The following is a 13569-nucleotide window of genomic DNA, read 5'->3' on the forward strand; positions in this document are numbered from 1 at the left end:
AATAGTGTGTAAATGCTGCAATGACCAGAAGAAAAATAGAGTTCCAGTAGGAATCCATTTCCATTGTGCTTCACTTGCTTTAAAGTTGTCAGAACTACAAGACACCCAGCACTTAGCCGCAAACTGGTCCACTTGAAATGCTTTCTTTACAAGCCTGGCCAATATATAATACTAGGTGAAAAGAGATGTTGCATGTGTTTCATGCCCGGTGCATGCAGTAGAGGCAGTGAAGCAGATTTATCTGTTGCATGTTCATTGTGGAAATTCTAAAAACCAAACCAGTTCGGAGTGGAGGAGTAGCCTAATGGTTAGTGCAGTGAGCTGAGATCCTGGGGAACTAGGTTCACTTCCCACCATAGCTCCTTGTGACCCTGAGCAAGTCACTTAACCCTTCATTGCCCCAGGTACAAAAAAACAACAACTTAGACTGAGCCCACTAGAGATAAAGTACCTGCATATAATGTGTACAGCACTGTGTACATCTAGTAGCGCTATAGAAATGATAAGTACTAGTAGTAGACCCACAAGACTACAGGTTGACACCACAGTAAGGACTAGATTCAGTAAATGGTGCTCAAAAAAATGCCCTGAGTTGGCTGCCATTTTTAGAATAGGACTTAGAGCCAAATTCTGTGCCAAACTTTGGGCCTGAGGATTTACTGGCACATAATTGAGGCAGAAATCCGTGGTATTCAGTAATACTGCAGGCATCTTTAGTGAACACCAGTGGCATAGCTAGGGGGGGGGGGCCTGGGCCCCGTAGATTTGGCCCTGGACCCCCCTGCTGACGACCCTCTCGATCCCCCCTCCCCGCCAACCCGCCGTCGCCTGCCTTTGCTGGTGGAGGACCCCAACCCCCACCAGCCAAGGTCCTCTTCTTCTCGCAAAAGGCTTCCTTCTGTCTTGCAGGACGTCAGACTCACAGAACGAAGCCTTGTAGATCAGCTGATCTGCAAGGCTTCGTTCTGTGAGTCTGACGTCCTGCACGTACAACGTGCAGGACGTCAGAAACAGAAGGAAGCCTTTTGCGAGAAGAAGAGGACCTCGGCTGGTGGGGGTTGGGGTCTCCCGCCAGCAAAGGTAGGCGACGGCGGGTTGGTGGAGGGAGGGGGGGGGTCGAGAGGGTTGTCGGCGGGGGAGGGGGGGGGACAAAGTTGGTGGTGGCGGCGGTGGGGTCGGCAATGGTGGGGGGTTGGCGGCGCCGGGGGGGGGGCTAAAATGTGCCCCATCACCTCGGGCTATGGAACCCCCTCCCGCCGAAGTCTGGCTACGCCCCTTGTGAACACCCCTGATCCACCCATTGCTGTGCCTTCTTTTGAGTTGCACGCTGTATGATTAGCAGACAGATCAAATCTAAATTGTTTTCAGTTAAACTCCAGTAATGGATTGTTAGCACGCAATTATTGGCACTAACTGGCTCGTTAGCCAATGTAGTTGCATGCGCATCTCAGGATAGTGCTTGGTTTTGTGCACCATTTATAGAATCTGAGGGAAAATGTGTACGAACTGTTAAAATTCCTTGGGCATCTTCTGGGGTTTTTGTTCAAGTCTAGTTTTAATGGGGTAAGCAAGCTTCCAGTTACACCAAGGGGCCTGTTTACAAAAGCACGTTTAAGCATTTAGGACTAGATTCTATATATGAGGCCTGAAAAATCTGCGTCAAAAATATTTTCACCTAGGCATATTATAGAAGATGCCTAGCGGCCATCCCTGCACCTTACTGAGACGCCGGTATTTACACCAAGTTTTACTTGACGTAAATGGACACATCTAGATATAAGCGCAAAACAGGTGTATTCTGTAACCGAGTGTGTAGATTTTTGGAATGTCCGCTGTCCTCCCATTCCACGCCCATGGCCACTCCCCCTTCTTGGCAGCGTGCATTAGAATTTACACGCACCACTTTACAAAATACGCCTAGCAAGTTGTGCATGTAAATTCTAATTAATGCCAATTAACATCAATAATCGCTTGAAGTGGTAATTACCGGTGCTGCTAAGTTAAGGATGGAAGCCTTGCCATTTAGGTGGGATTAAAAACTTATTTTTTAAAAAAGCTTTTAGGTTGAATTGAGGATAGCTGGGAGTTTTGCAGTACTAGGTATTAGCATTTTTACTCTATGGATGCTGGATGTATGGAAGATGATTGTTCTAGAATGAGCATTTCTTTCCTATTTATTGATGGTTTTCCTTTCCATATGTATTTGATATGTATTATAAACCACTTTGACTACATAAGAAAGGTGGTATATATATCACGTTCTTTAAATGATTAAGTAATTAAATTGTGTACGCAAATCCAGAATATGACTGGATTTGCACACACAATTTTGGTCACGCTATATAGAAAACAGGCTTCCGCACAAACATGTTAAAGCATTTTGAGGTATTTCCCCCCGTTTATGTAGGCTGAGGGGTTGTGGAGTGAGCAGGGAATGGACGTGGAAGTGTTAGCCAGCTAGTGTGTTATCGTTGCCATATGCTAACTGCCTAACACAGAGTTAACGCAGGAGCATTTAGTGCTTCTTAAATAGCAGGCAGTAAATGCACCCACATTAACTCTTGGCAGGTAGCGCGTGTTAATGGCAACATTAATGTATTTTTACACATGTATTTTTTTTTACACATTTATTTTTACTGGGGCAAAGAGTGGGTAATTCTCAAGCAGCCTATTTACCCAGAGAAGTGGCTTTTAAAAATGACGAGGATCTCACCTCAAGCCAAAATTCTGACTTAATTCACTGACATTTCTCAGGTGAGCTTTTGCTAAAACCGAGCCTATATGGGATGCGGAGGAAGGGGAGCTGCCTCCGTGCATATGTGACAGGAGAGTTGTCAGTTTATAATAGACTCTCAACTGCCTCCTTCCAGTCTGTCACAGTGTTGTGGAAGGAGAGAGGGAGCAGCCAAGCAGCCGATGCTGGCTTGTCCAAAAATAGCCTGCAACTGGTAGGGGGAGATGCTGAATTCCAAGAAAACAGGCTTGTTGTTAGCAGTTCATAATAAAGGGTTTCTTTGCCAGGCAAACACATGAGCAAGTGCATAGTCTTTAAAGCTGGGAACCTATTAAACAGCCTGAAGGCAGGGGCAGTTCTCCTTGTACACCAAAACATAGATCTCTCTGTGTTCCCCTCTCAGTTTCCAGGTACAACTTTGCTCCCTGACTTGAAGCAGCAGGATGTGGGCAAGATCTGTGCCGTGATTGACCTGGACGAGACCCTGGTCCACAGCTCCTTTAAGGTGACTATACTCCCTGTTTCTGCTCTAAACAGCCAGTCTGTTGTCAGTTTGGAGCTTTCTGTTGGGAGCAGAGGCTTAGCTTTGGTGGGGGGGGGGGGGGGGGGGGCTCGGGGGAAAGCTGGAGGGGCACAGGAACTTTCAATTTTGGTTCTGCCAGTTCTTTTGGAAAGAATACTGTAGGTAGCAGGGTTCCTCAAGCTCCAGCAGCTGAAGATCCTTGAGCACTGCAAGTCCACTACTTCCAAAGAAACAAAGGGTGAAAGGCACTAGAACAAAGTCCCAGGATGGCCAAAAATGTTTAATTTATTTCCAGTAACCAGGAGTTCTGTCCAAAAAGACTAAAATCCAGTCTAAAATGGATCACTGTAATTCAATGTACAGGATGCTCTTGACAATCAAATCCCAACACAAGCCGTATTTTGGCAGCAGTGCCTTCGTCAGGGGTCCTGTTGAAGCTGCAACCAGCATAAAAAACGTTGCTCGCCTTTCGCTGAGTGCAGGACTTTTAACAGAGATTCAGCAGTGTGGTTGTTGCTTGGATATTTACTGCGGGTTGCAGCTTCGACAGGACCCCTGATGAAGGTACTATTGTCGAAACACAACCTGTGTTGGGATTTGTTTGTCAAGCGCATTCTGTATATTGAATTGTAGGCTGCATTTGGTTATTGGAAATAAATTAAATATTTTTGGCCATCCTGGGACTTTGTTCTGGTGCCTTCAACCCTTAGTTTTTGTTTGTTTGGGTTTTTTTGTCATTTTGGTGTGGAAGATTTGTTTTCTTTTTGTTTGGTTTGTGTGGTCCACTATTTCCCACTTCTCCATTCCTCGGCTCCTGTAATGCTACATCTGTGTGTGTACTGGAAGCCCGTGGGCGGTACAGTCTATTTATCTTGTGAGAACAGTTTGGTGGTGCAAGGTTTTGATACACACAGATACAGACATTACAAAAGCTGGAGAACAGAGCAGTGGGAATCAGAGACTGCTTTTCACCAGTTAGCTGGTACTATCAGATAAAAAGAGTGAGGGGGGTGGGAGAAAGGCAGGTATGACGAAGAGGGAAGGGGAGGTGGAAGAAAGGTAAATCTATATGCGCAATTCCCTCCCCCTCCCCCAACAAATCCATTCTGACTAGTTCACTGGTTGGGAGTGTCTGTCCTGCACATGCAACATTCTGACTCTGAGCTCTTTACGTGTGTGTGTGTGTGTGGGGGGGGGGGGGGGTCAAAGGAACTGCTGAAAATAATTTTGCTATGACCTTTCCTGTCAGTACTCCCACCAGTTATAAGGAAAGGGTGCCATCATGGCAGGAAGAGGAAATGACCTCACATAATAAAGACCAAACAAAAGGGGGGGGGGGGGGGGGGTCGACACATTATCTATATAAAAAGAAAAATCAAGGAAAAAGAGGATTTTAGAAATGACATCACAGTGCTGATCAAAGAAAAGAATGTGATACCACCATAGTTGTAAAAAAAGGGGTAGGGGAGGAAATAAGTGTCATCACGGTGTTCATAAAATGGTGGTGGGGAGGAAAAGACATCATAGAAGTGATAGAAGGCCAAGGGTATGACAGTGTTTTAAAAAATTCAAGGGAGATGAGGAAGCAACATCAGTATTTGCTAAAATCATTGAGAGATTTGGGGGGGGGGGGGGGTGAGAGAGGAAGATTTGCAAAATAGAAAGACAGAACAGCTGAAACTTGTGTTAATAAGACTCATCTTCCCTCTGTTATTTGCTGAATATTTGCCCATTATCTCAGTTATTTTTGGCAGTGCTGGTTTGTTTTTCAGTATTGCTAAAAATACAGAGAGGGGGCGATGGAGCATTTCTGCTCCTGTATAAAAGGGGGACCTGTAGCTCTCACAGCTTGTGTCAGTGTCCCAGGAGGATGCTGAGTGACAGCCACTGGCCCTTGGAGTCCCAGCCGGCTCTCTTGTCTTTTATGTTTAACTCTTTCATACACATGGCTCTGATTTTTGCATCTGCTTCTTGCCTTTCCCCAGCCCATCAGTAATGCTGATTTTATCGTGCCTGTGGAGATAGAGGGGACCACACATCAGGTAAAAGAAATTCATCTGTTTATATTTTATGTTTCTTACTCTGCCATCTAAAGTCAGAGACACAGATATGCAGGCAGCATAGCATTTTGAAACAGATTTTTGGATTTTTATTTTTTCTCTTGTGGTCTTATTCCCAAGAGTCCATTTTTCTCTGTTCTAATATTTCATTACTTACATGTTTTATGCTTAAGTATTTAGTGGTCATTTTGTTTCTTTATCAGCTATCTGTGCTGTATTCATGCTTTACATATATCAGAGTAACATCTACAAGGGGCTCTGATGAAGATCCACTGTTCAGCTGTTCATGCTCTATTCATTCTTTATGACTGCATGAGAAACAGAAAATGTAGGCAGATAAAGACCATATGGCCTATCCAGTCTGCCCATCCACGCCATCTACTCTCCCTATCATTTCCTTAGAGATCCTATGTACTTGTCTCAAGCTCTCTTGAATTCAGATACTGTTTTCGTCTCCACCACTTCCACCGGGAGGCCGTTCCACAATGCTGTATTGAGAATTTCAGTGCTGTGCTCTGTGCCTTTGTTTTTTCTTATGATAAAAATAAAGATATCCTATATAATAAAACTCACCCTCAACGTTCTGAAGACACTGACATCAGTGAAGCCAAGCCACTGACGTCACTTCCTTCAACACAGGTTCGAAGGGTTTGTGGTGGTGAAGCCACCGAAATCGCCAAGTCGCCGGGCCCCGCCCTTTTGTCAAACGTGATGATGTCGAGGGCGAAGCAATGGCGTCTGAACGACCAAGGGGTCGGTAGGTACGTAGGGAGGGAGGGAGAAGGGGGGTGTTGGGGAGAAAAACCTTGCTAGCGCCCGTTTCATTTGGTCCAGAAACGGGCCTCTTTTACTAGTTTCTATATAAAAGAAAAAATAAAGACAGAGAGCGCAGCACTGAAATTCGCAATACAACATTGCAAATAACAAAGCAAGCTCTAGAGCACTGACAAATACATTATGAATATAACCCTCCCATCTTCACAGACCCCTTGAAAACTCCCCCAACTCCCCTTACACCCCCATGCTCCCCTAACAGAGAGAATGCAAAACATAGGAGGTTTAATAAAACTTCACATGTTTGCTATTGTTTTGCTCTGACCAATATGGCGGCAAGCTCTGCCCACTGGCTTCAGCCCAGATAAGGGGAGACAGGCTCATGCCATCTCCGTCATTAAACCTCCTTGATGACTCCAGGGAACCTGCTTGTCCCTAGCATTTGAAAGCACAATATTGGAGCGCCACTCCCTACTGGCAGCAACACAGTTGAGGGATACCGCTCAGCTTAGAGGGAACAGTGGTGACCACAAAACCATTCTGCTCTGTGGTGATGACACTGTATTTAAATAAATGTTTTAAATAATTATATATAAGGTGTCTGAGACTGTTATTTTGTAGAGGGTCATCAGTAAAGTCTGTGTTGTCTGGTAAAGGGTGGGGCATGCTGATGCCACACCTGCATCACAAAATGGAGATCCTTAAGAAAAGCAAACAAGCTGGAATTTTCCAAAGCTGCCAAGTAACCCACTTCAGGAGGGAGATTTTAGGCCAGTCTTGGGCTTCTGACAACCCCATCTTGATGTACTATAGGACCTATACCACTGAGTTCAATAGGTTGAATTGGGAACTACAAGCACAACACTGAATTGGGATATAAGTTTAAAACCTGCTTTCTCTCTCTTATTGGGAGTATTTCCACACTGTCCCTTCTTCTGCAGTTAATCTCCTGACTGGTGCTTCTCTCACTCCTTTCTCTCAGCTTGTAGTCTAAATTCTCCAGTTCAGTCCTTGGATTCTGGCAGCAAGGCAAAGGGGTGGCAAATCCTCTGGCCGGTACACACACTTCACACAAAGACACTAATTCAAGATCCAAGGAGTCATCGGGTTAGACATTCACTGACTAGGTCTTTAGGCCGAGCCTTCAGCACACACTGCTTCTTACAGTTAATGCAACAATCCACTACAACACAAATCCATCATCACCACTGGCTCTCCAGGGGTCTCTAACTTACACTTGGGGAGGCAGAACCATGGCAGCCATTCCAGCAGGGGAATGCAGCATTAGCATGGCCCACACTTCCTCTGTGTTCTGTGTATACTATGGTCCTGACATTAGCAGCATACTGGATACCGGTGAAAAAGTCTCTCCCCTGGAACTGGGTAACTTGGCTACTCTGGGTTCTCATGTTAGAATAATCTATTAGGGACACACATAATTTTGACAGTAATAGCTTTAATCAATAAAGGGATTTGCTTGAATTAGCTCTGATGCATAAGTATGAAAACAAACTCCTGCTCCTTTCCTGAAAAAATGGGCCAGCCACATATGGATAAAACATTGCAGGATTGTTGTTGGTCTCAGTAAGACAAAGTGATCTCGCTTCCCAAGCTCCTTCACTTAACCCCTGAAAGTGTAGATGGTACTGGAGGTCAGGACATGGCTTCGACTGGACACAAGGACACAGCTTTGAAAGTGGCCACAGCCGGGTTCAAGTAATCCAGGATAGGCTGTTTCCATGGCAACGCGGCCTACTCTTGATTACTTGTTCCAGGAGGCGGCCAGTGCACATCATAACGCTTTCTCACCAACATGGGGGCAGCTAGTTTTGTGATGGGAACAGGGGTTGTTTGAGAATGAGTTCAGTTATAGAGACTTCTTAAACAGTTAACTGTGTATGTTGAGTTATTGGATAGTAAAAACAACTGGGGGTAAGTTCTCTATAAGTCACCTAAAGTTAGACATTATGATGCCGCACACTAAGTGTGAATTCTGTGTTAGCAATTAATGCATGTCATTGCTATTATAGAATACTTAGCTTAAGGTGGCATTTATGCACCAACATTTAAGCACAACCGTTTCCACAATATCAATGGTTGGTGTAGGTGTCTGCATTTGTGTGTGTAACTCATGATTCTGGAAGCTGAGCGCATAAATGTTTGGCATGCCTCTGAACCACTCATACCCTTCCTACAAGCACACCCCTTTGCAGTTATGCTTTATAGATCTTGAGCACTGTCCGGCTGATATTCAAAGCGAGTTATTCTGCCAGAAATGGCCACTGACCAGTTAACTTGCTTGGTTGCGGCTATCCAATCATTTTCAGTGGCACTTAACTGACAATCCTACTACTTCAACTTGACAAACTCTCTTGGCTCAAACTCTTGACATCTCTTTGCCACACTGAACTCCCTCCTTAAAGTGCCTTCACCTCCAACCCCTCCTTCACTTTCTCCCCAGACTATGACTGAGTACTTTCATGATAAGGTTTGCAAGATTAACCTTGAGTTCTCCACCAAGTTACCTCCACCTCTCTTTCCCCCAGTCCATTCTGTCAACCCTCCTTCAACCCTTGCCTCCTTTTCTTCCTTTTCTGAAATCACTGAAGAGGGAACTGCACATTTTCTTTTCTCCTCCAAACCGACTACCTGTACCTCTGATCCTATTCCCACCCATCTACTCAGCATTATCTCTCCTAGTGTCATCCCTTCTACCTGTCATATCCTCAATCTTTCACTTTCCACTACAACTGCTCCTGATGCTTTGAAACATGCCATAGTTACACCACTCCTCAAAAAACTTTCATTGGACCCTACCTTCCCTTTCAACTATCACCCCATCTCGCTCCTCCCTTTCCTATCCATGTAATAAGAGGCAAAAGCATGGAACTAGGATCCAGAGAAAACATGAGAGGAAGAACAACTAACACAATCCATTAAAAAAAAAAAAAAATAGAATCCCAACATAAAGCAAACCTGACCAAACCACGGAATAGCTCACCCATTTATGCCAACAAATAAACGCAATGAACCTAGCAGAAGTAGAAGTTCTATACAGAAAAACAGGGATAAAGGACTACATATATGGATGGAAAATAGATATACTATTGGCCTCCCATGATAGGGCCCCTGCAAGATGACACCAGACAAATACAGCAGAACCAAAATGAAACAGAACACTGCTTTATAAACTACTACACAAACTATACACCTCAGAACAAGGAGTAACAGAAGACCAACTTAACACATTCACCTTACTACTAGAGGAAAAAACTTACCGAGGCAAATAGCCAAACAATAGACACCCTAATAACGGGTAAAGAACTATGGGAAGTGATAAGCTCCACACATCCGGCAAAGTGGCAGGCCCTGACGGTATACTGATTGAATTGTATAAAAGATTCTGGCCAATACTAAAGGGGACAAAGTTGAAAGTATTCAGTCTTTCCCTCATAGAAGGCAGGATCCCAGATTCCTTCAAAAACATCAACATCACAGTCGTGCATAAACCAGAAAAGAACCCCTCCCTAAGAACTCCTCCTTCTTCAGTTCCTACCAACCAGTATCCCTCCTCAACGTAGACGCCAAGCTCCTCACAAAAATCCTAGCAAACAGACTGAACAAGATCATAGGAACCATAATCGACAGAGACCAAACTGGATTTATTCCAGGCCGCATTGCCTCGCACAACACGAGAAGAGTGCTAAACATAATCCACCACACGCGAACCCAGAAACCAGACCCAACAATACTACTGACACTTGACTTTCCCATCCCTTCGACAGGGTGGAGTGGTCATACCTCCTCACTTTAGCCCCCACTTTCTGAACGTCATCCAAGTGCTATATAAAGCCCCAACAGCAAGAATAAAAATACATGGAAGATTATCAGAAACTTTCCACCTGGGAAGAGGAACAAGGCAAGGATGCCCTTTCTCCCCACTCCTGTTCGCCCTCTCAATAGAACCACTGGTGGAAGCAATAAGAACAAACCCCAACATACAGGATGTCACAATAGGCAACATGGACCACTGAATAACCCTATATGCAGACGACACCCTCCTCTTTATGACCAATCCTGAACAATCTCTCTGCACATTCCTAGAGACATGTGAAACATTGAGCAACATCTCAGGATATAAACTAAATATAGATAAAACCATACTGCTGCCTTTTGGATTCCCAAAGGAACCAGAGAACCATCTAAAAACCAGATTCCCCTTTACTACTTATCATTTTTAAAGCGCTACTAGACGTACGCAGCGCTGTACACTTGAACATGAAGAGACAGTCCCTGCTCAACAGAGCTTACAATCTAATTAGGACAGACAAAACAAACAAGAGATAAGGGAATATTAAAGTGAGGATGATAAAATAAGGGTTCTGAACAAAGTGAATAAGGGTTAGGAGTTAAAAGCAGCATCAAAAAGGTGAGCTTTTAGTTTAGATTTGAAGTCGGCCAGAGATGGAGCTTGACGTACCGGCTCAGGAAGTCTATTCCAGGTATATGGTGCAGCAAGATAAAAGGAATGGAGTCTGGAGTTAGCAGTGGAGGAGAAGGGTGCAGATAAGAGAGATTTACCCAGTGAATGGAGTTCCCGGGAAGGAATGTAGGGAGAGATGAGAGTGGAGAGGTACTGAGGAGCTGCAGAGTGAATGCACTTATAGGTCAATAAGAGGAGTTTGAACTGTATGCGGAAACGGATAGGAAGCCAGTGAAGTCACTTGAGGAGAGGGCTAATATGAGTGGAGGAGTGGCCTAGTGGTTAGAGTGGTGGACTTTGGTCCTGGGGAACTGGGTTTGATTCCCACTGCAGGCACGGGCAGCTCCTTGTGACTCTGGGCAAGTCACTTAACCCTCCATTGCTCCAGGTACAAATAAGTACCTGTATATAATATGTAAGCCGCATTGAACCTGCTATGAGTGGGAAAGCGCGGGGTACAAATGTAACAAAAAATAAAAAAATAACGACACTGGCGGAATATTAGTCATGCAGCAGAATTTTGAACAGATTGAAGAGGAGAGAGATGGCTAAGTGGGAGACCTGTAAGAAACACGTTGCAATAGTCTAAGCGAGAGGTGACAAGAGTGTGGATGAGGGTTCTGGTAGTGTGCTCAGAAAGGAAAGGGCGAATTTTGCTGATAATATAGAGAAAGAAACGACAGGTTTTAGCAGTCTGTTGAATATGTGCAGAGAAGGAGAGCGAGGAGTCGAAGATGACCCCAAGGATACGAGCAGATGAGACAGGAAGGATGAGAGTGTTATCCACAGAAATAGAGAATGGGGGAGGAGGAGAGGTTGGTTTAGGGGGAAAGATGAGAAGCTCAGTTTTTGTCATGTTTAGTTTCAGATGGCGCTGAGACATCCAGGCAGCAATGTCAGACAGGCAGGCTGATACTTTGGCCTGGATTCCTGCTGAGATTTCTGGTGTGGAGAGGTAGATCTGGGAGTCATCAGCGTAAAGATGATACTGAAAACCATGGGATGAGATCAGAGTACCAAGGGAAGAAGTATAGACGGAGAAAAGAAGAGGTCCCAGGACAGATCCCTAAGGTACACCAACTGACAGTGGGATAGAAGTAGAGGAGGATCCACTAGAGTATATTGAGGCCTTTAACTGGCAAAGCACAATAAAATACCTTGGCATCACTGACAACCTAGGTGACCAATACACACTATACTATCCCCCTCTCCTACAAACAATCAGACAAGACATGACCAGGTGGGACATACTAACCCCCTCACTCCTCACTCGCATAAATGTGGTAAAGATTAATGTCCTACCCAGGCTATTATTCCTCTTTATGATGATCCCAAGCGTATAACCAAATCATTCTTTCTCCAATTAGACTCAATGCGATCCAAATTCATTTTGAAAAATAAGAGATCATGAATAGCTCTAAAGATGCTAAAAAAGACCAAAAACCAATGGGGGACTTGTCCTACCCAACTTCAGGGAATACTATCAAGCAATCCAAATATGTAGTGCACTATACTGGCAGACAGACAGAGCAGAGCAACACTGACTGACCATAGAAGGAAGAGATATATCAGATTACTCCCCAACAAACCTCGTATTCACAGACAGAGAAAACACACCAAGGGAGACATGGAGACACTCACTCAAGGAGTAGTACTAAAAGCCTTGCATGCTGAGCTGAACCGATTCAGAATCAAGCCCGCGACCTCACCAATCAAAGTCATCCTAAAAGACACCACTTTTGAGGCAAGGGAAGAACCGAACAGGTTCAAGTGGCTAAGGGAATACAACCTAACCAAAGTATGTGATTTCATAGAAAGCGGAGAGTTCTTCTCCAGGGAAACCATCTTAGCAAAGTGCAACACCACACCAAAAATATTTACAGTCCTACAGACAGAACACTCCCTACAGACCCACAAAAAAGACTACCTAAGAAAGCTATTCACACTAGAACAATTCCTTAATAATTGGCAAGGGGGGAAAAAAGCCCTGTCAACACTCTTCTCCCACCCAAACAGGATACATACAAAAATGGGAAAACGAGTCCCATATAGAATTGTCACTAGAAGACTGGGAAGAAAACTTGGGAAAAAATCCCGTTATCAACATGCCTAACCCATCTAGACACACAATACAAAATTATCTTTACAACTTACATAACCCCAGTCTCAATACGATATATCACAACACACTGTTGACACTTGCTGAAGAGGTTGCGGCGCCCAAGGCACAGTTTACCACATATCGGAGACTGGAAAAACAAAATGCAACGGAACAAAACATGGAAGAAGCAACCGCCAGAAGGTGAGACAATGTACCCAAATTCCAAAGATGATGGAAACTCGTGAAAGACTAACCCTTCTGGCAGTAAAGACTACAAAGATAAGAGACAAAGACAAGAGACTTCAACCCCACTACCCTCCACCCCCTGGCATATAACTCTTTCATCTTCGTAAAATACAGGAACACTGAGTTAAAACCCTAATTATGCCTGTGCAAGCAAGAATGCGTAAGCTGTTTCTTAAAAATGTCAAACTTCTACAGCAAACGAAGTCTGAGCAGTAAATCATTCCACCCACTGCGGCCAGCATAAGATAATACAACCTCAGCTACAACAGAGAAGCGCAGGCACTTAAATGATGAAAGAGTCAAGCGCTGTGTAATACTCATGTAGGCTTGTAATACTGCAATACCTTCTTACATAGGCGGTCGGTGGCCCAACTGTTTGGGGAGGCTAAAGGGGGCGGGGTTAGGGGTGGTGCCAGGGGTGGGGCTTACATCCATAATTGTCTGACAACACACAGAAAAATAAATAAATAAAAGTAAAATAGTCACAATTAATACCTTTAACAATTCAACATCAGATCCTCCAAAATATTATAAAACCATGTCTGATGTTATGACAAACAAACTAAAATTAATTTAAAGTGTTGATGTCACTTCAGTATGGCCAACACACAATCTCTCCAGTGCAAAACACTATACACAAAGTTGTGC

At 44.2% G+C, this 13569-nt stretch overlaps 1 protein-coding gene across 1 annotated transcript in view; it reads left to right on the forward strand.

Moving 5' to 3' along the window:
- CTDSP2 (CTD small phosphatase 2) overlaps positions 1–13569 on the forward strand; it is an 87408-nt gene that overhangs the window by 56761 nt on the left and 17078 nt on the right. The window contains exons 4-5 of the mRNA XM_030198298.1: positions 3138–3239; positions 5243–5299. Coding sequence (XP_030054158.1) covers positions 3138–3239; positions 5243–5299 — 159 coding nt within the window. The remainder of the gene's footprint in view (positions 1–3137; positions 3240–5242; positions 5300–13569) is intronic.

The sequence above is a fragment of the Microcaecilia unicolor genome, chromosome 3 (assembly GCF_901765095.1).
Source record: "Microcaecilia unicolor chromosome 3, aMicUni1.1, whole genome shotgun sequence".
Lineage (NCBI taxonomy): Eukaryota > Metazoa > Chordata > Amphibia > Gymnophiona > Siphonopidae > Microcaecilia > Microcaecilia unicolor.